The sequence below is a fragment of the Schistocerca nitens genome, chromosome 3 (assembly GCF_023898315.1).
Source record: "Schistocerca nitens isolate TAMUIC-IGC-003100 chromosome 3, iqSchNite1.1, whole genome shotgun sequence".
Taxonomy (NCBI): domain Eukaryota; kingdom Metazoa; phylum Arthropoda; class Insecta; order Orthoptera; family Acrididae; genus Schistocerca; species Schistocerca nitens.
The window spans coordinates 590,746,226-590,771,603 of record NC_064616.1 but is presented as its reverse complement, the minus strand read 5'-3'; the positions used below and the strand labels follow the sequence as shown (position 1 = coordinate 590,771,603).

The 25,378-nt window shown below is 38.7% G+C and overlaps 1 protein-coding gene across 2 annotated transcripts in view; it reads left to right on the top strand.

Annotated features, from left to right (window-relative positions):
• Window positions 1-25,378, top strand: part of LOC126248506 (host cell factor 2) — a 294,659-nt gene that overhangs the window by 63,770 nt on the left and 205,511 nt on the right. For both annotated transcript variants that reach the window (XM_049949544.1, XM_049949543.1), the window contains exons 5-6: window positions 2,455-2,646; window positions 14,771-14,916. In XM_049949544.1, the coding sequence (XP_049805501.1) occupies window positions 2,455-2,646; window positions 14,771-14,916 (338 nt within the window). The remainder of the gene's footprint in view (window positions 1-2,454; window positions 2,647-14,770; window positions 14,917-25,378) is intronic.

The window sequence follows — 25,378 nt, the reverse complement described above, 5'->3', positions numbered from 1 at the left end:
TCTAAGTCATCCATTACTCTGAGCATGCATTTTAGACAGCTTTGAAAATTTCTAGTGGTAGTTTCCATCATATCTTTACTCTAAGAAAACTGTTGCTATCCCATATATAGGTTCCCATTATCTTGCTCTGCTCCCTCTACTATGTCAAACAATTGATACCAAAGGAAAATACAAAATACAGACACACTATATACTAGTGGTGACAAGGTTAGCTCAGACTTGTCGAAATCTGTTACCAGATAAAATTGCCCCAGTCTGAAGTTCCAGTTAAAGGTGTCTACCACATATACTTAGTTTCTCTTTTCACAGAGTATGTAACACATAAGTTTATTTTATATTCACACTGTGTGTAATTTTTGATGTCTCTTTTGCTGCACATGAGTTGTAATTGGGCCCAGAATACGAGAATGTGTTAATTTCAGAATGTGTGTGTGTGTGTGTGTGTGTGTGTGTGTGTGTGTGTGTGTTCTTTTATTTGCTCTCATGCACACAAACAATATATAAATAGAAATGGCTCGTAAAGAAACCAGGATGGCTTTGTCCCATCAAGAGCCCCAGAATCACTCTTCACTGGATATTCATCAGAAGTACAAACAAAGGCTTTGTTAATTTTGTTAACATTTGCCTTTGTTGTTTGTGTGTTCTTATTTTTGAGAAACTGTAGTCAGTCATTTTTTCACCCTGTTTTATAATTCGTGGAATGAACCAACCAGAAAAACGGAAATGCACGATAATTTTCTTCAAATTCCACATGTTTCTCATTAGACCAAACGGCCAATGTCCTACTGCAAAGACAAATTTAAATGTGAGAGAGACCCTGAATCTCCTAACTGTGAGATATAGTGAAACAAAGTGCCAAACAGAGAGAACCGCAGACAGGTGCAAGATTGTTGCACGTGTCTCCCTGTTGTGGTTGGTTGGTTTTTGGGGAAGGAGACCAGACAGTGTGGTCATCAGTCTCATCGGATTAGGGAAGGATGGGGAAGGAAGTCGGCCGTGCCCTTTCAGAGGAACCATCCCGGCATTTGCCTGGAGTGATTTAGGGAAATCACGGAAAACCTAAATCAGGATGGCCGGACGCGGGATTGAACCGTCGTCCTCCCGAATGCGAGTCCAGTACCTAATCACTGCGCCACCTCGCTCGGTCCTCCCTGTTGTGGGTGGGAACACTACTCCTGCACCCTTTTCCTCATTGTACAATGGCTACATGCACCTAGTGTGCACAAGAAGTTGCACTGGTACAAAGACACCTTCAGCAATGTGGGAGGGGGAAAATCCATGTCTCGGCCAAATGTATACTGACAAGAGATGCTTACCATTGAAAGACTCATCTTTCATGTGGACTGGTATCAAGTTACAGTAATACCACCCTGCCCCCCATTGTATCAGTGAAAAGAATTACACCCCAAACTGATGACGGTCTCTTGTCATCACATTTCATGTACGTAAACTGTTACCTGCATTGTAATGTATTTGGTTAATTTACTGCTGTCAAAGCCTGTTGCAGCAGCCATGTAAATGATTAATTTTGACAGGTCCTTCTTTACAGTGACAAACTACTATTTCTCCATAGTACTGTTAAAAGTTTGAGTGATCAACCTTTACTAAAAATGCTAGTGCTCTACTAGACAGTTCATGAAAGGAAAACTAACACCAGTAGATGAGACATACACTAACCAAACCCTACATTTACTGCAAATTGGAAAAATCAGCATAAAAAATTGGCTGTCAGTATGATGATATTGTTACGAATATGTTTAATACATTTAGAAAAATTATAAAAATGTCTATAATCAAGAAAACTATGGAAAATATGATGAAAAAAATGCATAATAAATCAATGTCTAAAATAAAGGGACAAATAATTAGATTATAAAACGATGTAGGTGTACCACACTTGTCATATCAAAGCACATATTAAAGCAATATATGAAGTTCAATTAATAAGTGTTAAGTTTTGTACATAAGCTTCATAATTGATGGTATTTTCATGTGAGGAAGATTTGAAGAGGACTGCAGGCTTTACCAACAGGTATTAGCTTCCTAATGTGAGCATAGTTCTTTGCAAAAAGACACCTGCTCATTGGTGATACTTCTTTTTAAAGGCACACCATAAATGATAAAGAAGGGGCTTCAAAGCATCCAAAACACATACAGCATTCCTAATTGACAGAGCTGTATCACACTGTTCAGTGTGGTAAAAGCTGTTGTACTTCTACTGTTCTGTGACCCTTCATTTTTGTCTAGAAGTTACTGCAAAGTCATTAATCTGTATGTTCTTCCAGTACATAAGAACACCATTGGCTTCGAATAGAAATTTAAAACTGTTGGTTATTTGTATAGTATCTCTTGCAGTGTTTGTAACTTTAAGAATGTGTACAAAATGCCTTTTTTGGGAGAAGAAAAAAAACTAGTTTGTGATAAATAATGCAAAGTACTACTTCCTGTTTCCAGATACTTTCTCATGGACGAGACCTGTATTGAGAGGAGTCCCGCCCTTACCACGATCTTTGCATACAGCGACTTTAATAGGTGAAAGGATGTTTATATTTGGAGGTTGGGTGCCACTAGTTGTTGACGATGTGAAAGCAGCAACGTTGGAGAAAGAATGGAAGTGCACAAATTCATTAGCATCCTTAAACCTAGGTAATTTATTATGGACTTGATAATATTATTATTATTATTATTATTATTATTATTATTATTATTATTATAACGATTGTTTCCCTTTAGGAGAACGATTGAACTTGAATTCATAATTTCATCTTTGGATGTTTTTCTTCTTTGCTTCCCAAAACCACCTCATCCTCTCAGAATGCTCCTTCTTCCATTCCTCTGTCCATTTTTTACCAGGCTGGCACGATGTTCTTTCCCCAAACTCCACACTTGTGATTTTATGCCGGCGCTCTGTGCGATCTTAGAGATTTTTTTATGTTGATCTGCTGTAGATCCCTCTGGACTTCTTTCAGCCATTCTGTGCCACATTTACTCCTTGTTATAATATTGAATAATTTCTTTGCTGTTCTGGAGTCTTCCATCCTGTAGATGTGTGTATAAAATTTGGCTCGGCGCTTTCTGATTTCATCTGTTACTATGTTGATCTTTCTATAGAGTTCGTTTTATGGTCTCTTCATCCAAATGCCATTTTTGTTGATTGGACCATAAATCTTCCTGAGAATTTTTCTTTCCTGCTTTTCTATTTCCTTAATTGTTGAATGACCATCAATCACCATTGTTTCAGCTGCATAGATTGCTTCTGGAAGAATCACTGTTGTATAGTGCCTTAATTTTGCGTCTGTCGAAATGCACTTCTTGTTGTAATGCGTCCATGTTAGCTTGTAGGCCTTCTGGAGCTTGGTGATTCTTTGTTCATTGGCAATTCGGTTTAATCCTGAGGACTGTATAGTTTCACCGAGGTATTTAAAATGGCAGCCTTGTGCAATTTTACCATATTTTGTTGTTAAAGGGGATTTATTTTCTGGCTGCCTTTCCATATATTGGGTTTTTTCATAAGATATCAGTAGGCCGGTTTTTTGTGAAATTTCATGTAGTTTTTCCACTGCGTGAATCACTTCTGTTCTGTTATTGGTGATAATTGCAATATCGTCAGTGAAAGCAAGGCACTTGACTTTAATTCGGTTCTCTTTCTTGATACCAATTTGGATACCCTTTACGTGAGGTTCCCATTCCCTGATTATCTTTTCTAGAACAATATTGAAAAGGATTGGGGATAGTCCGTCCCCCTGTCGGACTCCAGATTTGATTTCGAAGGGTTCTGATACTTCGCCCATGAATTTCACTTTGGCCGTTGTTTCTGTAAGTGTCTGTTCTGTGATTTTTCGTGTCTTTCGATCGATCCCAAATTCTTCCATGATTTTAAACAGGTTTCCACGGTCCACTGAATCATATGCTTTCCTGAAGTCAATGAATGTAACTACTGTGTTTCTGCATTTCCTCATTTGTAATATTGTCTTTAAGCACCAGATCTGTTCCGCACATGAGCGTCCTTTTCTGAATCCGGCCTGGTATTCACCAATTAGTATATCTGCTTGGGATTCTATCTTGTTTAAAAGCGCTTTGGAAAGGATTTCGTAAGCGACTGGGAGCAGGGAAATTCCTCTGTAATTGTTCATGTCTGTCTTGTCACCCTTTTTGTGTAGCGGGTGAATTAGAGTGCATTTCCAGTCCTCTGGTATCTGCTCCATTATCCATATGTCTGACATTATATGGTGTAATTTCTGTATAAGTATAGGATCGTTTAGTTTCCAGAACTCAGCAATCATCCCATCTTCTCTGGTGCTTTGTTATTTTTAAACTGCTTGACTATCTCCATAATTTCTTCAAGATCCGGGGCATGTGAGTCTGGGTGTGTGAATACCGGAGAAGAGAAGACAAGTTTTTCTTGGGGTGGTTCGCAGTTGAGGAGGGAACTGAAATATTGGGCTAAGATTTTGCAGTTATTTTTCGTGTTGGTTTCCAAAGAGCCATCGGGTTTCTTGAAGCACAAGCTAGACACTTGGTATCCCTGTAAGTTTTCTCTAAAAGTCTTATAAAAAATTTCTTGTATTTTTGATGAAATCCTGCTGGATTTCAGAGTGTCTGTTGTCATATCCCTGTTTTTCTTTTCTAATTATTTTTGAGGTCTGTTTTTGAGTTTTAAGAAAGTTCTCCCAGTTTTCTTCAGTTTATTATTATTATTATTATTATTATTACTATTACTATTATTGTGTATAAATTGTCATTCCGGTTAAATGTTACTTCGTGTGATCATAGTATCATATGGTGACTCTATACTGAAGTGCCAGACTATGGACCTAAAGGCCTTGGTTTCAATCTCCAGTCAGTACCAGGATTTTTATTCCCTTTTACATTTCTTTCACCTCTGGCAGTGTTTGTTAATGTGAAAAATACCAAGTTTGACTATGATTCAGTATACATGTTAAACTTTGGCTCCCTGTATAACTGGTGGATAAGCCACTTTGAAAGTTGGAAGACAGCAATGCAACACCACCTCTAATTGTACCATGTCTAGTAAAACATTGTGGTGTTCAAACCCACCTTAAGGTTGTCATCTTAGTGTAGTATCACAAAGGTTGCTTTGAAAATTTCTGTAGGACCTAGATTGAATTATCACCTTCACTGGTGTTAAGTAAGAATGCTTTCAGTGATTCCCAGTGCAAACTGCTTTCATCTAAGTGATTAGCCTGATCACCAAAGAAACTAATTTCTCTGTTCTATATAAAGCATCTCTCTTCCAAATTGCCATGTAATTCCTCTATAGTCTCAGATAAACAAAGAAAATGGAAAACTAGCGAGTAAAATGTAAAGAGAAAAGTTAGCTTTTATGTGTGTACATTCACAAGTTCGTCTCATTGGTGAACATACTAACACTCAAAACCTAAGTCTTTTCATGCACTACCAGTGTTATAATCTCTTCAGGTTCTTTCTATAGTCCCAGACGCAAAAATTTTACAAAATTCACAACTCCCATAAGCATTTGTTGCTAGGTAATCACCACTCCATTGGCTCTTTCTATATACTTTCCCCATCTAAATTGGCAACAAGTATGAGAACTGAGTAATCTACCAGACCTTTTTATTAATAGAATTCTGCCTCTTCTTGTACCAAGCCACTTTGAATAAAAATTCATATCATCATTGAGAAATCCTCCTATAGCCGGCCGCGGTGGCTGAGTGATTCTAGGCGCTTCAGTCCACAACCGTGCTGCTGCTATGGTCACAGGTTCAAATCCTGCCTTGGGCATGGATGTGTGTGATGTCCTTAAGTTAGTTAGGTTTAAGTAGTTCTAGGTCTAGGGAACTTATGACCTCAGATGTTAAGTCCCATAGTGCTCAGAGCCATTTGAACAATCTTCCTATATCTGTATGTCCGTCTGCAAAATTTCGGAAGTGAACATGTTCACATTAAATAGTTTTTGTGCAGAATTGTAAAAGTTTGATGAATCACAAACTATGAAATAATAAATGTTCACATTTTTAACTTCCATATTCTTAAACACATCAAACAAATGGGTGATAAAAATAACTTCCATATGATCCCATGAGTAACAAACTCCAATTAAATACAAAGCATTTCTATCATTTACAAAAAAACTTCACACAACCCTCTCTTAAAACTACTGCCCAGCAAAACGGAGCAGCAGTTACGTTTGTAAGCAAAGAATCTTATTATTTACATTGCAATGACAATGTTACATTAATGTATGTACTTTATATTAAGATAAGCACACATTTATTGGAAATGTTGTAAATATTATTATAAATTTTATGGTTATGCTTTCGTTCACATTGAATGTAAACAGTAATACACAAAATAGGACAGTTTTGTATGAATAGTTTTGTATGAGTTTATTTACAAATGAAATTGTCAATACTACCAGTATCAGAGTTTTTATAATGTGCGATAGGCTTGATTATATCACACCCTACAACTAAGTTCTGATTTCAGTTGATTGTAATATGGTAAAACATGGTGATTCACATGGGTTTTTAAGCCAGTGAATTTTTTCTTGGTAATTGTGCTCTTTAAGATTAATTACGACAACCAATTAAATGAGATTTTCCACATGTTGTCCCAGGTAATCGTGGTGTTTGTGATATTTACTGATTCTACACAGCAAGATTAACATTGTTGTGATATTAACTAAGACTATTGCTTCTCAGTGATAGCTTGACACTGATCACTTTTAATATTGACCCCCGTTTCACGAATATAGACAGATATTGCCTGTGTGGTTTCTAGTGGGTTAATGCTCCCTTTGCAATTAGCCTAAAATTATCAAATCTACTTCAGAAACCCATATTTATAGCAAAATATCTGACAATCATAGTGCAAGCATCTTGGCTATAAAATATAATTTATCTAGCACAGCTTCTCATTTTACTCAGAGAAAAAAATAAAGTACCGACATAATGATGTCTGCAAAATGGTGTAGCATATACAGGGTGACACAATGAAATTAGAAATTTTGGATATAATAGTGGCAGCCATGAGCCGACGACATTGTTGCGGTGCTAACAGCAGTTCCCATCAGATCACTGAAGCTGCACACAGTCAGGCTCAGAGACATAGTGGCTCTGGTCACAAAAATTGACAATCACTGGGAGAGTGGTGTGCATCCACATGCCCATTCATATCAGCATCCAGTGATGATGCCTGTATGCTGAGGTTGACATGTGAAAGCCTTTTACAAGACTTATTACGTCATCACTGTTGAAGGCAGTGGCATCGCATTTCATCTTGCGGTTCAGTGAAGATTAGGAGGTCAATACACTTTATGAACCCCAAAAAGTATTGAAATATTTTGGGCATCAGTCGGAAGTAGCCCACTGAAATCACTACAGAAAAACAAGGCAGCATTAGATGTTAACTGAACAACCGTCCATCGTATACTTCACTGTGATAAGTTTCAAACTTAAAAAAATTAAGTTCTATAGGAATCAAAACAGACCATATGATATGAAAACTGTTTTGTGGAAAGATAATTGAAAACCTTAATGATAACCCCAGATTTGTTAATATTTTAATGTTGGATGAACCTTGTATCCATGTCAGTGAATATGTAAACAGCAGAATTTCACATATTAGGCACCTTAAAATCCCTGTCTTTTGTATGAACAAACTACACTGAAAAGTTTAGTTTGGTGTCTTGTCTCGCAAGGTGTAATAGGGCCTTACTTCCTTGAGAATGAGAGAGGAAATTAAATGACAGTAACATCTGAATATTGTGTGGGTATGCTAGAAACATTTGGAGAAAAACAACGGAAAACTTTTATAATCTTCATAGTTCTTAGTTGCAGTAAGATTGAGGCACAGTCCATAATGCCAGTGTCAGTGGCAATAGTTTGACAGCTAGCCATTTGTTTACCACATGCTTTCTCGATTTAGCAAAATTCTTTGGCTCCCTAAATAACCAGATTTGTCGGTGTACATTCTTTTTCCCTTCTTTTTCTCTTCCTCCACCCTCCCTCCCTCCTGGGTCTACGTCAAAAGAAAAGTTTGCATGACTCGGCCAACAATTATAAATTTCTTTTATTTCCGTCTGTGTTAACAAAATTGTTAAGTCCTTTGACTGCTGGTTTCAGTCAACAATGACAGTCTTCAGATATGTTTTTTAAAAATACATCCGAATATAATGGAACCATAGTGGCATTGGCAAAAGATACACAAAATCAGCTTAGCATTGCCACACACTCATAACATATGGTACATACTAGGCAACAGTGTCAAGGAAGCCAGCTTGTTGACAGTGGTACAGTTCATAACAAAATGCCGTACAGTGTCCACAAAGTGTTTGTACCTGTAGCTCATTAGCAACATCTAATGAGCTTACAATACAAACATTGTGTGGATACTGTACAGCAGTTTATGAGCAGTGGCACTGTTAACAAGATGTCTTAGCAGACATTTTAAATGTGTGCAATGATGCTACGCTGATGTTTGTTTATTTTGGACAATGCCACTATGGGTTCATTATACAGGATGTATTTTAAAACAGATATGGTCATTGCTTAGGCCGGTATTACACTATCATATTTCTTTGTCAAATCTTTGATCAAAGATGTGATCAAATATTCCGTCAAATATATTTGACAAAGATCTTTGACATAGCGCTAGAAGGGGTATTACACTGTCATATTTTTCGTCAAAGTTCAAGATGGCTGACAACAACAACTTGTTATCAACTGCAGCAGTTGCATGTACCACAATTGCACAGTGTGCACATGCGGAAGAGAAGCGGGGGAAAAAAGGAAACATACCTGGGTGAAGCCGTGGGTTTTACGACGACACGATAAAAGCATTCAACAAAACTTGTTACGTGAGCTTATAGTGGCGGACGTAGAGTCCTACATCCGTTACTTAAGAATGGATGAGCATACATTTCTGTTTGTGCTCAATGAAGTGTATCCTCATATCGCAAAGAACAATATTCACTTAAGAACTGCTACATCTGCAGAAGACAGGCTCACTGTAACACTCAGATTCCTTGCTACAGGTTGGGTTGGGTTGGGTTAGGTTAGGTTAGGTTAGGTTAGGTTAGGTTAGGTCTGTCTCCAATCTTCGTAATCTATTTTTGTATTTAGCGTGCCTCACATTGTAAAGCGCCTCATCAGCTTCATACATCTGTATTAATTTTGTAGTTGTCGACACACACCAATTGTATTTACCAGCAATATTTATAAAAACACTACAGACTACAGAATGCAGCGATGCTAGTGCTCCATGTGGTAAAATGTCACGTTGCAGTGAACAGAAGACAAGCGACTTCTTTTATCAAATCTACAGCGAGGCCCTAGATTTGAATCAAATATTGGATGACATTTGACAAAGTTCCCTATTACACCATCAGATATCTTTGACAAAGGTATTGGACAGTGTAATACCGGCCTTATGGAAACAGATAGTCTGAGGACCTAACAATTTTGTGATCTTAAATGGAAATAAGAGATTCAGTCTACACTTTATGGATCACTGTTCTATTCGTGACCATGTCGTAGCCTCTGCAACAACAACCAGTCTAAAATTAGAATTTGAGAAGAAATCTCGTGATTCCCACGGAAGTGTTTCAATGTGCCACACAAGTCTTTAGCATTCACCTTCAAGAATGCTTAAGTTCAAATACTTGTCTTATTATGCCCCTATTTTATGTTTTTATTGTTATTTATTTATTGACTCGTGTTGTTGTGTAACGTCCTGTTTGATTTTCTGTCCTTTTGTGACATTTATGTCCAATATGCCCATTTCCTTGTGGCATCCAGTATGAAGCTGTCTCTTGTATTTGATTTTTGTTCGGTTACTGAAACAGAATTGACTGAAATATCGTGTGACCGAGCGAGGTGGCGCAGTGGTTAGACACTGGACTCGCATTCGGGAGGACGACGGTTCAATTCCGCGTCTGGCCATCCTGATTTAGGTTTTCCGTGATTTCCCTAAATCGCTCCAGGCAAATGCCGGGATGGTTCCTTTCAAAGGGCACGGCTGACTTCCTTTCCCGTCCTTCCCTAATTCGATGAGACCGATGACCTCGCTGTCTGGTCTCCTTCCCCGAAACAACCAACCAACCGAAATATCGTGTGAATCAGTGTTTTATGCAAGCTTTTCTACTGATAGTACACAACTATTTTGCAACTTGAGAGTTTGTGTGTTTAGTTTTGAGTATATTCTGGGAGACAAGTCTGTGGTACTGTCAGCTCAGTAGTGTCGTTTTGGAGCCAAGCACCGCAGGAAGGCAGCCCATGATGTACTGCACTTGAGCGTGTAGCAAGAGCCACATTGCCATGCTGCGTAGCTCATATGTGCCTGTCTGAAATTTACCAGTGCGTGTGTTACATGTAACAGATACTGTCACTTCGCTTTGCTTAACTAGACGTCTAGTTCGAAGTTTAGTTCATTTTTGGTGTTTTTAGTGTTTATTCACTTCATTTCAGTTTCATTTCAAACCCTGTCCAGTATGATGAGTGGTGGAAACATTTTAAGTGAAACAGAGGAAGGAGTGTGTGCTATGTAGTCAGGCCTGCAAATCTGTGTGTTCGTTGAGGGACTACTTGAGACAGAATGGAAGGAGGAGATGAGCCCATATTTCGTGAGAGTTAGGTTGTTAAGAGAACTAACACTTTTGAAAGGAAGAAAAAATGCTACTGTAATGTTAAGAAGAGTACAGTATAGATGGTGGTGAGAGATTGCGAGACAAGGTTGTAGGCACCATGAAAACAGCAGCAGAGGGAGAAGCAAGTGGCAGCTTTGGGCAATTTCAGAAAGACTATTTGTCATATATGTAATTATTATAAGAGTAGGTAATGTCCCACACTATCAAAATTGCTAATATTACTTCAGAAAGATAATCTTTTTTAACAGCAGCAAATTTAATTGTGGACAGTGCTCAGTCATTGCTAATCAGTTTTTAATGGATGTAATGTTAATGGAAAAGAAAATATAGATGTTGTTGAATGGCAGTGCTAGATCATGTGAGCATTAAAGTGTAGTGTGACTATGTGAAACTTGGCATAATGCCAGCCATTCATTATGCAGAGGCTGGAATGATTGAACACCTGAGGGGACAATGGCAGTGCCTGTTCGAAAGGAGGGTGAGTTGTTGTTGTACATGCAGATACCTTGGACAGTTTTTATGCTAAACAGGTTAACATATTTTTTGTTTTTGTTTTTTCGACATTATCGATGATTACCATGAAGAGTCGAAAAGCAGTTTTTCAGAAGTGATTAAAGACATCACTTATTACAAATCTGACAAGGCTATCCGTGATGTTATATCATTCAGTTATTCATGATAACATACCAACTTTGGCAACAGGAAAATAGGATATTATTTGATTAAAAAGAGATGTGGAACTGAGAAGCTTTGTAGAAGGCTGTATTGCTCAAAATTGTGGCACAAAAGAAACCACTATTTGCAGTATAAATCATTGATGAGATTTATAAAAGGCAAGGGCACAAACACATTCAGTCTTCTTATATACAATTGTCATTTAATGCCATTGAAGGGATATGGGTGCAAATAAAAGAATTATGTTCCTGCAAACAAAAAATAATTCAAAATCTGTGAAGTTGAGAATCCCATTGTAGACGCTGCATCATGTCAGAGCTGGATGAAAACTGAGCAGCACTGAAGTCATCAGATAGAGGCAGCTAAAAATGGAGGCATTCTGGAAAACTGCTTGGAAGAATTAAATATACATCCGGAAGGGAGCAGGGATAGCTTGGGCAGTGCATAAGAAAAATGTTCTGAAATCAGATTCTGACAGCAATGTGACTGATGGTTTTGCAATTAACATAATTGCAACAAACTCGAATTTATATGAGCGGCAGGCCGTTGACCAATCACTGTGTGTGTTCTTCAGGTTATAACTGTTATTCACTGATAAATTATCCTTTTCACTGGTTGTAGAAACAGTTAATAAAGCAGATATGTAACATTGAAGAAGAAGAAGAAGAAGAAGAAGAAGAAGAAGAAGAAGAAGAAGAAGAAGAAGAAGAGAGGAAAAAAAGACTGTGAATGTTCAACAATACTGCAAAAATATCTTGCATTTCTACTATGAAGTACAACAAATAACTTCGATATTTCTGCTCACTAGATAATTAAAGGCTCTCTTAAATTTTTGAATTTATGTCTTACAAATAGTTATTATAAATAAATTCACACATAACAAGTACAACTTACATGTTATTGTTTTTTTGGTGATGTGAGTAGTAGAAACTGGACTCGCGTAGCGTAAGCCACATCCTGCAACATTGCCGCCTAGCCACGTGAACAGTCAATACCTATCATTCGTATCACGGTGTATAGTGATGCACATATTTTCTTTGTGATGACTGCACTCACAGTACAAAAAAGTCCTCCCCACATAGTGCTGCTGATTTCCTTGCAAGATTTGCTCATTTGTGGTCTGTTATTGTTATTTAATGTTGATTTAGTTAGAATGGTTGCACATCCGTACTTTTTAAATGGAATATTCTTCCATAACTTTCCTAAAAAAATCAATATTGATAGTCTTCAATTATATATAACTTGAGCAGTGACAGTTTAAAAACTGATTGAAATTTAATCATTCTCCATTACAAACTTGTTCTTCCAGTGACTGAAGGTCCATGCAGGTATTGCATACCTCAACTGACAAACTGTGCCACAGGAATTCTAACTCTGCATACATATTCCTCAAGTCACGATAACTGGGCATCGTAGATTGAACCTTGTACCATTACTTACTAGTCATTCCCTTTCCTGTTCCACTCAGTGACAGAGCAAGATAAAAGTGATTCCTCATAGGCTTCTGTACAAGCCCTAATTTATCTTATCTTGTCTTCAGTCCTTGTGCAAAATGTATGTCAGTGGCTGTAGGTTCGTTCTGCAAATGCCAGTCTCTAAATTTTCTCAATAGTATTTTGTGGAACAGAAAGTCTTCATCCCATCCCATTTGATTTCATGGAGCATTTCTGTAATAATGTGTTGAGCGAATCTTATAGCAAATCTTTCAATTGTTTCGATGTCTCCCTTTAATCCCACTTGATGGGAATCTGAAACTCTTGATCGGTAGTCAAGAATGATTTCTAAAAGTGTTCTCCTTAACCAACGAGCTACATTTTCCTAGAATTCTCCCAATAAACAGAAGTAACCATTCGTCTTCCCTTTTACTGACTTTATGTGCTCATTCTGTTTCTCATTGCTTTGCAGCATTATATCTAGATATGTAATGAACATGACTGTGCTACACAGCACACCACTGATATCGTATTTGAACATTTCAGGATTGTTTTTCCTACTCATCTGCATTAACTTAGAATTCCTATTTGGCATTATGAATGGCAGGTTGCTCTAAATTTAGAAAAATCTGTCATCCTGTAGCTACTTAGTCATTCTAGTGTGGTTTGGTGGTTCAGTGGGTAAGTGACCAATTACGAATTCTAAGATCTGGGGTTTGTTTGTCAGTTGGTCTTAGGACTTCATCTGTTATTTATTGCTTTCATTTCTGCAGTGATATTTTAATGTGAAAAATGTCAGGTTGTGCCATGGTCTGGTGTTGGTGGTAAACAGTAGGTCCCACTATAAATGGCTCTGAGCACTATGGGACTTAACTTCTGAGGTCATCAGTCCCCTAGAACTTAGAACTACTTAAGCCTAGCTAACCTAAGGACATCACACACATCCATGCCCGAGGCAGGATTCGAACCTGCGACAGTAGCGGTCGCGCGGTTCCAGACTGTAGCGCCTAGAACCGCTCGGCCACTCCAGCCGGCGGTCCCACTATAACTGGTGGGGTAAATAAATTGAGAGTTTAGAGGAAGGCAAGCATATACCACCTCCAATAGAACCATGCTTAGTAATCAACTGCTGTGTTCAAATTAAACCTCAGGTCGAGGACAGCAACTTCCTGTATCATTTATTGTCTAAAACAACTTTCATACTGCTGTGCATTTCTGACCTTCCATTCAAATCCATTGCCCTCCTTGCAGTAACACAACATAAATAAGAGTAAAGTTAATGAGTGAATTGAGTTACATGGTAAAGATGATATGTGGGGAGTGCTTATTTGTTTGGCTAGAGGACAGAAATTGTGCTAGTACAGGAATGCTAATGTGGCTGTTTGGTTCAGTGGGTAAGGTATAGATTATGAATCCAAAGGTGTGGTGTTGAATCTCCAGATGGTCTTAAAAATTTTTCTGTTTACCACTTTCACTTCCAGTAATGATTTTTAATGTGAAAAATGGCCAATTTCACCATGGTTCAGAGTCCTCTTTAAACTGTAGGTGTTCTTATTACTGTCTAGGCAAGCCAGCTCAAAAGGTCAGAGGGAAAAAGGGCATAAACACACCACTTGTAAGGCTATTCCTAATAAAAGCACTACATTGTTGAAAGAATCCTTATGGACTGAGGCAGCAACCTGTTTTTATTCCATTCAGTTTACAGTCCCTTCGTCTGTGCATGAATATTTGATGCATGACTAGTATTGCAGCTATCAGGAAATTTTATTTACCAATTCTTAGACAAGTAGATATAATGAACAATGTTAAGTTTCCAGTGTGATATTGTGTCACAGTTGATTAAAACACATGAGTAGTTAGAAGCATTTGTCTTAAACATTGTGATTTGTCAATAGCTACACATTTTTCTCCAGAAATTTTGTTACCATCCTAAATGTTAATTTTATGATACAGGAACAGTTTTAGTTTGATAGATTTGGATTTAAACACTGTAAAATATTATTTACTGAGGTTTGACAAATTTCCTTTTTTTTAGAAACTCTCACATGGGAGCAACTTGTAATAGACACAAGTGAGGAATATATGCCTCGTGCTCGTGCAGGACACTGTTCTGCAGGAATCCACACAAGGTTGTATGTGTGGTCTGGTAGAGATGGATATAGGAAGGCGTGGAACAACCAGGTACGTGCACTACACAAACTACAATGAAAGTTTTGTGCATATCTCACACTTACCTTCAGCCACCTATTCTCTTAAATACCCAATCTGCTTGAAAATCGAAAACTTGAAGAAGGCCTCTGCCTGCAATACTATAGATGTGTGTTTCAATTTACCTTCCCCGCATTGATGTACTGCTTAAAATGCAATTATTCATAATGGGAATGCAATTAAATTTGCTTTTTTGGCTTATCCCTTTTGCGTTTAATTTACATGCTGTGTGTTGTAATGAGCTTTATTTGTATGCCAGCCAGATAAGTCAGAATGAAATGTCAAAAAACTTTGTGATATTCCAGTTTCATATTTCAGAAGGAAAACTTCCGATTGCACCCCCCTCAGATTCAGGGGTAAGAGGGCCCAGTGGGCAGCCCATCAAAACCTGAACACAGATAAAGCATGACACCATGAAGATGATGATCTGAACTGTTAAAAAAAGTAAAATAGGAACAGGGAATGGTCCAACAAGAAGCAGCGTGATCTAGATTGGGGGTGAAAGAGCAACGGTGTTGTGGTTAAGTGGTCACAGTGTTGGACTGTCAAGCAGGCAAGCCGTGTTCGAACTTCCCTCGTGCTAATTTCTTTTTTTAATTTTTTGTTTGCTATATTCAAATTTGTGTTTGTGTTGTCGTGTAACGTCCGTTTGCAACAGTGAGATGTAAGGGACCTATGACAGCTGATTCTGCACAACTACTGTATTAGCAGCCTAAAGGATGTGGCTTTTGAATGAGAACCACAAACGGTTGATGACAAGGTGACATAACTGAATCCTCCACGGGAAAACACATCTGGTGTGTCATACGCAGCATTAGTGATGGTATGTGTGTCATATGATAGGAATCTCTTACTAATGCACCAGATTCGTATACCTGGTGGGTGAGTAAGGTATGCCTTCTTGCCTGATTTAAGTGTTTGTATTAATATGAATGTGATCACTTCCAAGGAAATGATGAAAACATACAGTTTGTCTCATAAGGTGCAACAAATAAACACAACAGTTTCACACAAGAGTTTCTTTGTGCTCTGTTAAAATGTGTGTTTTTAACATTTTTGAAGTTGCATTCCATTTTCTAAGTTTTGAATTCCTTTGTTGCAACACAGTTCACACCTTTTTATTTTTTGTTTTTCATTTCTGGGAAACATGAATATCGTGTCTCGCCTGCTCTCACTATTTCACATTTACTTGCAACAGTTACTTATTCGTACCAAATGACTCGCATTCTATTACCAGTATATAGTATGACAACTGCCAAGACTACAGAAAGAGAATAAACATTTCAGTGACTGGACAGATAGTTCATATGCTGTGGGGAAAGAAAAATAAACGGCACGAGTGTGTTTTGAACAAGGCTCGTCCGCTTCGCAGTCCAACACCATGACTACTTAACCATGACGCTATATACCCTTCCCACAGTTTAGTGCACCTACTTTCTGTTTTCATGCTTGATCTGTGTTCGGTTTCTGACAGGCTATCCACTGAGCCATCTTACCGCTAAATCTGAGCGGAGTGTGATGGGGAGTTCCTTGTAGGTGGTGGTGGTGGTGGTGGTGGTGGTGGTGGTGGTGGTGGTGGTGGTACGTAAAGTGGAACAAGAAGACTAAGTGGATTAGATCAGTTGTAAACATCAGAAGAGGTAATATTTCAATAGACGGTGAATGTAATGTGGTGCATATCAAGACTTAAAAATGAAAATTTTGTCTCGAAGACCTTAAAGGAGTGAAAGTGTAGTAATGCTGTGGGAATTTAGAGAGAGAACAACAGGATACTGGTGTAGGTAAACAGACTTACTGAAAAGAATGAAAAATTAAAATTTTGGAGATATGAAGGTAATGGATGGCGGAGTGAACAAAAATTGTCATAGTTGGGAATTCATAAAGCAGCAGCAAGCAGATGAAGGGACAGCAAGTAGTAGATAGAACTGATAAAGTGCAATGGTGTTTGAGTCTGCACCCAGAAAAAATACCTATTTTCTGTTGCTTAAAACAGATTAGGGAGGGGAGTTGTAGCTTTGTTGGAGGAGTGGTCCTCATATTTACTTGAAGTGAATTAGTGAAACTCTAGAAAACCTAAATCACAATAGCCTGGCAAGGTTTTTGAATGGTGCTGTGTGGATGATGATGATGATGATGATGTATTCCACCTTGATCAATGTGTAATGCAGTGCTACAACATTATTTTTTGAGTATAGATAGAAATGAAGCATAATGCATCTTACTTTGTTGACGTGCAAAACAAGCAGCCACATCATCTAGGAAAGAGACCAGTACAGTATCTTGAATTTCCTGCAGTAAATATCTTAATTCAAATGAATGAAGACAGATGGAAAATAAGCTTTTGCAGCATCTCACTGATAAGTGGGCTCACACTGTCAAGTTGTTTGAAAATTCAACTCTATTTTGTAATGGCTACAGTTACATCACATGTCCTCAAAGCATGAAATTTAATTTCATTTCATCTTGTCCTTCCTGGTGGTTCACTTTTTGCTAGGCAGTGTAATTTCCATTTTTGAAAGCATTTTTTTTTTTTTTTTCATTATGAAGAAAAGAATAACATGCTTACTGCGTGAGGTGCAGCTTCACTGTAATGTAAACACAAGGAAAATTTGTTATTAATGATTCTTGTCCTATAGGCAGTGGGAAATATGAAAGAAATTTTAGTTCAGAGTATCTGTAGAATGACACTTGTCATACCAGATAATTTTCACTTACTTCCATTGCAGTGAAGTTCAAAGAATGATGCAGAGGTTCACATACAGCAATAATTTCATTTCAGTTGTAATATTTTGAAAAACACACTAGAAAATTAGAAAACATCACCTGAAACCTGTCACATGCAAGACATGTTAAATAAAATTGCAAACAGCAAATTTTTTTTAAAAAATGAGGTTGTTGTTCATAGTTACAGGTTTCATCATTATTGGATTGGATAAAATATGAAGAACGTGTGGTGTTCATGTGCTCTCATTTCAAGGAAACATCTTTCATGTGATGTCACATAACCTTAATCACAAGGCACGTGCAGATTTGGGTCATAATTATTGCAGTATGTGCATTATGATTCTTTATCACCATCCTCACTCTGACATACCTTTCTGTATTTAGAAATTTTTTGCTCAAATAAAAATGTTGATTATTTTGAATCGTTTTTCTCAACATGTCACCTACTTTTTACAAAGATATGTTTTTTTTTAGCCCAAACTCTGGTGCATGTAAAAGTTCCAAATGTAAATGCTTTAAATCGTGATCGTGCAGCTGTTTCTGGAACTTCAGAAATTGGGGAGATGTCTGTATAATTACTGTAATTATTGCTGGATAATTCCATACTCTCCATTCGTCTACCTATAGTCCAAGAACATTGATTGTGAATTACTGCCATTTATTCTATTAGTATTTTTAGTGTGCTCTATTTGAAAATAAATATAGCGAACTGTGATGTGTGTAATTGTCAAAAATGGTCTTTAAATTGCAAATTGTTTCTTGCTTATTCCTTGAAAGCAAATTTTAAACTAAATTGGGGTTTATTACAAACTAGTTTCTCTAATATTGTTCTTAAAGCAGCTTTACCAGAACTGACAGAAATATTCGTTAAGTTCATGACTCTGTCAAACAGTACATTGCTCTGTGAACTGCACTAATTTGGTCTTGGTTTATAGTACTAAAATGCCAAGCACTGCTGCAATACAGGATAAAAGTATAGAAATTTACAGAGGTTATACCATTACTAAGGGCACTGGCAAAGAATGTTTAAGTGAGGATGATATCAGTTTCAAAAATTGTAACACTGATTCAATACAGATAACAAGGCAACACTACATGCACATAAGAAGCAAACTTATTTTGCCATAGATAAACAGTTTTGGTGTCCAGAAAGGCAACATTGCAAAAAAGCCTACCTTTGAAAGGGGTCATCTGTCATTCATGTTGAGTATCTGTACTTAAGTATCAGCAACTAGAAGAAAACTGTCAAGGCCATCAGTGTTGCCCCACTTTCAAATGCATGTGCATTTGTTTTGTCTGCAGAACTTAATGATAGTTTACATCTGACATAGTGAAAAATTAAAAGCTTGGAGCTCTCAGGGGCTCAGCATTCGTTTGCTGAGTACGGGCTTGGTGACCCTGGAGTTCCTCAGCTGGAGACTAGTAAGTGCCACCAGCCCTCTGTCACTGTAAGATCTGGACATGCTTCAGCAACCACTGTGCAACACAGTGGTGGAGTGTTGTGTGTTTTGGATAACAGGGGTCTTGGCTTCACCGCCTGGAGTGCGCGGAAAGTACACACCACTAAAAAAAAAAAAAAAAAAAAAAAAAAAAAACTCAACCTCAAGGTGTGCTATGTGCTGATGAGGTGAACTGCTGTTGAGGTAAAATAGTCTCTAGCGGACAACTCTGGGGCACCTGCCGCCTCAGAGTTGTATAAGGCTTGGTCAGGCATGCAGGGCTCTCTCTAGTGTCTCGTGGGATTCCTATGGACCAGTCTCGTCAAACTACAACTCCTGACAGGATGGATGTACTGTCCAGTAGTACCTACATCCATTCATTAAAGAAAGCTCAGTTGGTCAGTCCTCCTGCGGTCATCTCGGAATCATAGAGACAAGGCATTAGTGTGCCATAACACTTTCATTGTAATCAAGCGAACAGGGGAAACCTTTGCCCTTTCTATATTCACAAGGCATTGAAAGGTATTTCTGGGTCTCTAAAAAGTGTCGAACAACTTTGTAATGGAACACTTCTAGTTAAAACTGCTAATTCAACCCAAATACCTAAGCTCCTGGGCTGTAAGGCCTTAGGTGATTACCCGGTCTAGTCTCAGTTGCATAACATATGGGTGTGGTTACCTGCTCCAATCTAATGGAGGTGGCCGCAACAGAGTTACGTGAAGAATGGAAAAATATGGTCGTTACGGAAGTCCAGAACTATATGAGGAGTGTCGATGGCAAATTGGAAAAATGGCAACATTTATTCTAATGTTTAGTACTCCGGAATTACCTGAACATAATCCTTGCAGGCTATATACATCTTAAGGTTCACCTGTTTGTTCCTAACCCAAAGTGATGCTACAAATGTCGAAGATTTGGCCATACCACTATGGGATGTAATGGGAGGGCTACATGTGGCAATTGTGGAGGCCCAGCTCAAGAATCGGGCAATTCTTTTACACTTCTTCCGAAATGTGTAAACTGCTGTGGGAATCACCCAGTGTGGAGCAGAAAGTAAGAGGTTTAGAATGAGGAAAGGAAAATTAAAGAGTTGAAAGTCGAGAGATGCATACCCTATGGTGAAGCTAAAAAGCTTTGAAAGCTATGCAACTGCTGGTTTTTGCTACTTCTTTTGCATCAGCCCTCAAGATGCCAATCGGTAAGTGTGATGCCTCCACATAAACTCGGACCACGGATTCAAGTAAAAGCACATGCACTTGGTGTACCTGTGGGGGGGAAACACTGCACTTGAAACTGAAGTCCTTCAGGAGCTCTTAGTAGTGGGCTTACCACCTAAGCCAAATACCACTACCCAGCATCAGAATCCAACTAAGCCGTCCCTGGAACCCGCGTAACCATCTCTTCCTATCAGTAAAGAAAACTGTCTTTCAAAAAGTAGTTCAAAGTCCAAGAAAACGGTAGTTAAACCTTTGGATCGGTGAGCTCTCTCCCTCTCTGATGGAGACTATGCTCCTGAGGATATGGGCTTCCAAACGGAGAGCAGGGAACTGGCTGATGTTCCCCCTGACCTCCCCGGTAAATCACCTCCTCAGAGGGAGAAAAAAAAAACCACCACCACCGCTAAACAATGGCTTCCACAGGGACTTCTGTGTTGCAGTGGAATTTGAATGGATGTCACTCACATTTGGAAGAATCACAGCTCCTGGTCCAGGAGAAACCGTTCTGCATCTGCTTACAAGAAATGTATCTTAAAGTCAGTGACACACCAGCACGACGGGTTTACCACCCATATGGGAAGGATGATGCCACTGGTGACAGGACTAGGAGTGGCTGTTTTCATTGATGACAGATGCCACTCCTCTCCTGTCTCTCTTACCGCAACCAGGCAGGCAATTACCATGCAAGTTCTCGCACCTTTTAATACCACAGTGTGTTCTTTTTACCTTCCCCCTAATGATGTCTTGGATGCAGACGCACTTGCAGAACTCTTCCGGGCACTCCCCAGCCCATCCTTCCTACCTCAATATGTTAGATGCTGTCCACCATGAGGGTATTCAGATAACAACTGGAGCCTTTTGGACCAGCCCAGTTCAAAGTCTGTGTGCAGAGGCTGCTGAACCACCACTCCGGATTCAGTTACGTATCCTTTCGCGTCAACAGGCACTGAAAATCTCGGCATCACCTCAGTCGTTGACATTTAGTTCAGTGGTCCAACCCACCTTTGAACAGCTGCTCTGCAATTGGCCCATGCACCAAGCCATTTGGGATACATGCTACAGACTGTCTCAAGGATCTGGATCTATCAGGCATCAAAATACACAGCCAGGGATGAAACGCATTGCCGCCTTGGCATCTTCAGAGGGGCCAACATGATTGTAAGCTTGACACAGTACAAGAAAACTTGTACTCCAGATTTTGATTTACAACTTTGTTTTCATCCATTTTAAATATGTACCACAGTTTTATTGTTGTTTATAATGATGGATCCCAGCAAGAGAATGTCCTCAGTTCTGCTGTTTTCCCTGATAGGGTTTTTAAAGTGCATCTTCTGGAGCAATTTACAAATTATTGTGTGGATTTATATGGCAGTCTGATGGCACTGGAGAGGGTTCACGGACATCACCGTAAAAGATTTGTCTGTTCAGACTCGCTTAGTGCATTGCAAGCACTTCACCAAATGTATGCAGTAGACCTGCTGATACAGCGGCTCCAACACCATGGCAAGGTGGTGACATTTTGCTGGGTACCTGGCCACATTGGTATGCAGGCCAATGATGTGACCGACGAAGCTACCAAGGAAGCATGTTTGGACGATGCTGTCAATCAATATCCCATCCTGTTGCACGCCATCATCTCATTTTCTGCCAGACACATCGTGTGTCAGTGGGAGACTGAATGGTTGCAGGTGAGAGACAACAAACTGCGGTTGCTCAGATCGACCATGAAGGCATGGCGGACTTCATGTCAGCCTCGCTGCGGGCAGGAGGTTCTTCTTACCCGACTGCACATTGGGCATAGCCCTTTAACATATGGCTGGCTCCTCCAGCAGGAGGATCCACCACTCTGTGAAGTTTGTGGCGTGCCACTTTCAGTTCAGCATATTGTGGCCACGTGTGTCCTATAGACTGGTATTAGCAGCCCTAAGTTTCGATGGAGATCTGCCCACCATCCTCGCAGATACTGATTCTAGTGTTAAAAGAATGGTAAAATTTTTTGAACTGTCAGGCCTCATCCTTAAACTGGTGGGGAAGGAAGGCAGACTTTAATACATTATAAACTGCACTGCATTTGGAGACAGCCTTCATCCCCACCCGTGAGATTAGGATGCTGACTTTTTGTCAGGAAGCTGATGATCGCGATTTCGAATGCCCCCCACCTCAAATAATCACAATGATCATCAAAAGCTTGGAATTTTGCAGTTGTAGATTTTCCTTAAGTTGACAATTCAGCTCATCAAAAGTAGTAAGAGATGTGTGTTCTAATAATACATAAGTTAGTTAAGTGTGTGTGGTTATCCTTAGTTTTGAATACATAGGCTAAAGATCGATTGATTGCTATCCATTTTCATTGATTACCTGAGTGAAACTGAAGGATTCTGGAACGTTGTTGGTTGACATTGTAAGTAAATATACAATGCAAGCAGATTTATGCAGTCTTCCTCCACTGAATATTCAGCTACAATAATAGGCTATAAAGGACAGACTGCTGTGGAAGAGTTTCTAGAGATACTTAATAAAAAGATTTCCTGTGTTAGTCCAGCAGTAGACTAGTAAACACAATGTATTCTTTCCAGTGTGCAGCTAAAGTAGAGCACTTAGTACCTACAGTGAGGTGCTGTGTAACGCACTCAAATTATATTACGGATGAAACAACAAATTCAAAGTTTGCCCAAAATAATATGAGATACAAAACTTGCCGATCGTAAATTAGCAAACAGCAGCATTTTCAGCTTATTACTTGTCAATCAAGTGTGCATGCTTTACTAATAGTGGGATTGCACAATGCCTACTGTATATAAAAAAGGCAAAAATTTAATTATGGTGCTGAAGTATTACTCTGACAGATGTAAGAAAAATAAAAAGTATTGTAAATGAATTCCGTCTCTGTAGTTGAGTGATCTGACTATACCATGTGGAGGACATGGATTCAATTCCCCATACTGCTTGTGAATTTTCATTGGTGGAAGAACTAGAATGGCGTCCACTCAGCCTTGTTATGGTAGTTGAGAAGCTACTAGAATGTGAAGTGGTAGTTTCAAGGTCTGGAAAGCCAACAGCAGGTGGGAGAGCAGTTCCCTGACCCCATACCCTGCCATACCACATCTGAATGACACCATATGGTGGAGGATGACATAGCGGTTTGTTGGCATTGTGTGGTTTTCTGGACCTGATTACAAAATAACTTTAAGTGAATATTTTATGAAAGTTGAATGATAAACAGAGGTATGAAAAATAGATGAAATAGAAAAATAATTTCCTCTTTTGTATCAAAAGTTACTAATTTAATAAAAAGTAACCCCAGGAGTTTATATGGCTAACTTTTCTTTCCATAAAATTTTGAAAATGATGAAATTAGGAATGTTAAATTTTTATTGTTTTCTTTGTAATACACCCACATGGCTCATGGCTGGGAATTGTGAAAAGTCAATAGTAGCTATTCTATAAAACGGTTCACTGTGAAAGCACAGTATTCTGTGAAAATAGCTTAAGGGACTCGTAAGAATGTTCAGACCGAAGGAAAAAATTCAAATTGCAATACTGGTGGTCAGGTTTTGGTTGAAGGAAAGGGAGGAAGTATTTTTGACATAGTAATGTGTGTTAGCTGTTTGGGTAGTTACGTTGTAAAATGACATTATGTATAACAGTTACAGAAATAGCAGAGCTAATTGCACTGTTGATGCTCATATTGGAAACTAACTAAAATGTGTTGTGAGTGCTAATTGATGTATCCATACAAACTGAGGATTTGGGAAATAAGGATAAGAAGACAGAGATGAGGAATATTATGGACTCAAGAAAAGGAATGAGAAAAAAGAGCCTCTAAGAGTCCTGCAGTAAATTTGAGCTGGTAATGACAAATACACTGTGGGAAAAGTTAAGAGTATGATGTCTGTTTAGATGTTGCTAATATACACTGGAAGATCCAAGCTGGGTTGCACCAGGACAACACATTCTGAAATCAGATGAAAGATTGTCAAGGCAACCCAGGAACAGATAGACTCGTGTCAAAATTAGTTAAGAAGAGTAAACATAAGTTTTTTAAGAGAGTCCACAGATAGAATCAGTATTTGAGAAATGTGGAATTAAGAGGGTTGTCCAGAAAATAAGTTCCGATCAGTCGTGAAATGGACACCACAGTGAAAACCCAATGAAGCTTTGCACAGATGTGTTGGGTAGTGTCTCTAGTGGGACAGTCGATAGCATCAAGACAACTCTTTTAAGTTGTGAGCGCATTGTGAGTGAGTAAAGATGCCTAGAACAATGATGTTTCCTACAAAGTAGGACGACCCGCTGAGAGGGTTTGCCGTAATGAATGCAGCCCACCTAACATAACTGCCACACACTTCCTCCTTCACGGCAATTATCTGCCGCACTCTGCAGGTGCAGTGAAGATGCTCCTGCAGCGTTTTCGATGGCAGGAGTTTGATCACCCACAACACAGTCCTGATTGGCTATTCCTGCGTTTTATCTCTGTTCGCATGAAACGCTGGGTACGAAGACAACACTTGGGTGCAGGCTACACGATATAGACAAGCGTAGAGAATTATTGGAAAGCACAGGCGGCTGCCTTGTATGACAGTGATGTTGGAAATTTGGTATAATGCTCCAACAAATGTCTTTAAGTGGGAGTGGCGACTACGTAGAGAAGTATCTGGAAAGTGTAGCTAATTCTTGCAAATAAAATGTTTCTGATATTTCACTGTGGTTTCCATTTAGTGACCGATCAGATCTTACTTTCTGGACGACCCTCGTATATTGTACATTCAAAATTCTCTAAGGCTGTGGATACTGCAATAATCAGTACCACAGTAAGTAGTTCATTTGAAGAGGAAATAAAAGAATCTAAAAAGCATAATGATATAATAGAAATAAGAAAGATAACTGAGAAGAAATTGTTGTTAACAGGAGATATACTTAAATTGGTTTATGGAAAAAAGGAAGCACAAAAATGTTCAGGAAAATAAATGAATACAGCAGTGTAAGTATGTCACATTGAAATTGGTAACAAGTAGAAAGGAAGGTCAGGAAATATGGCCCCACAAAAAAAAAAAA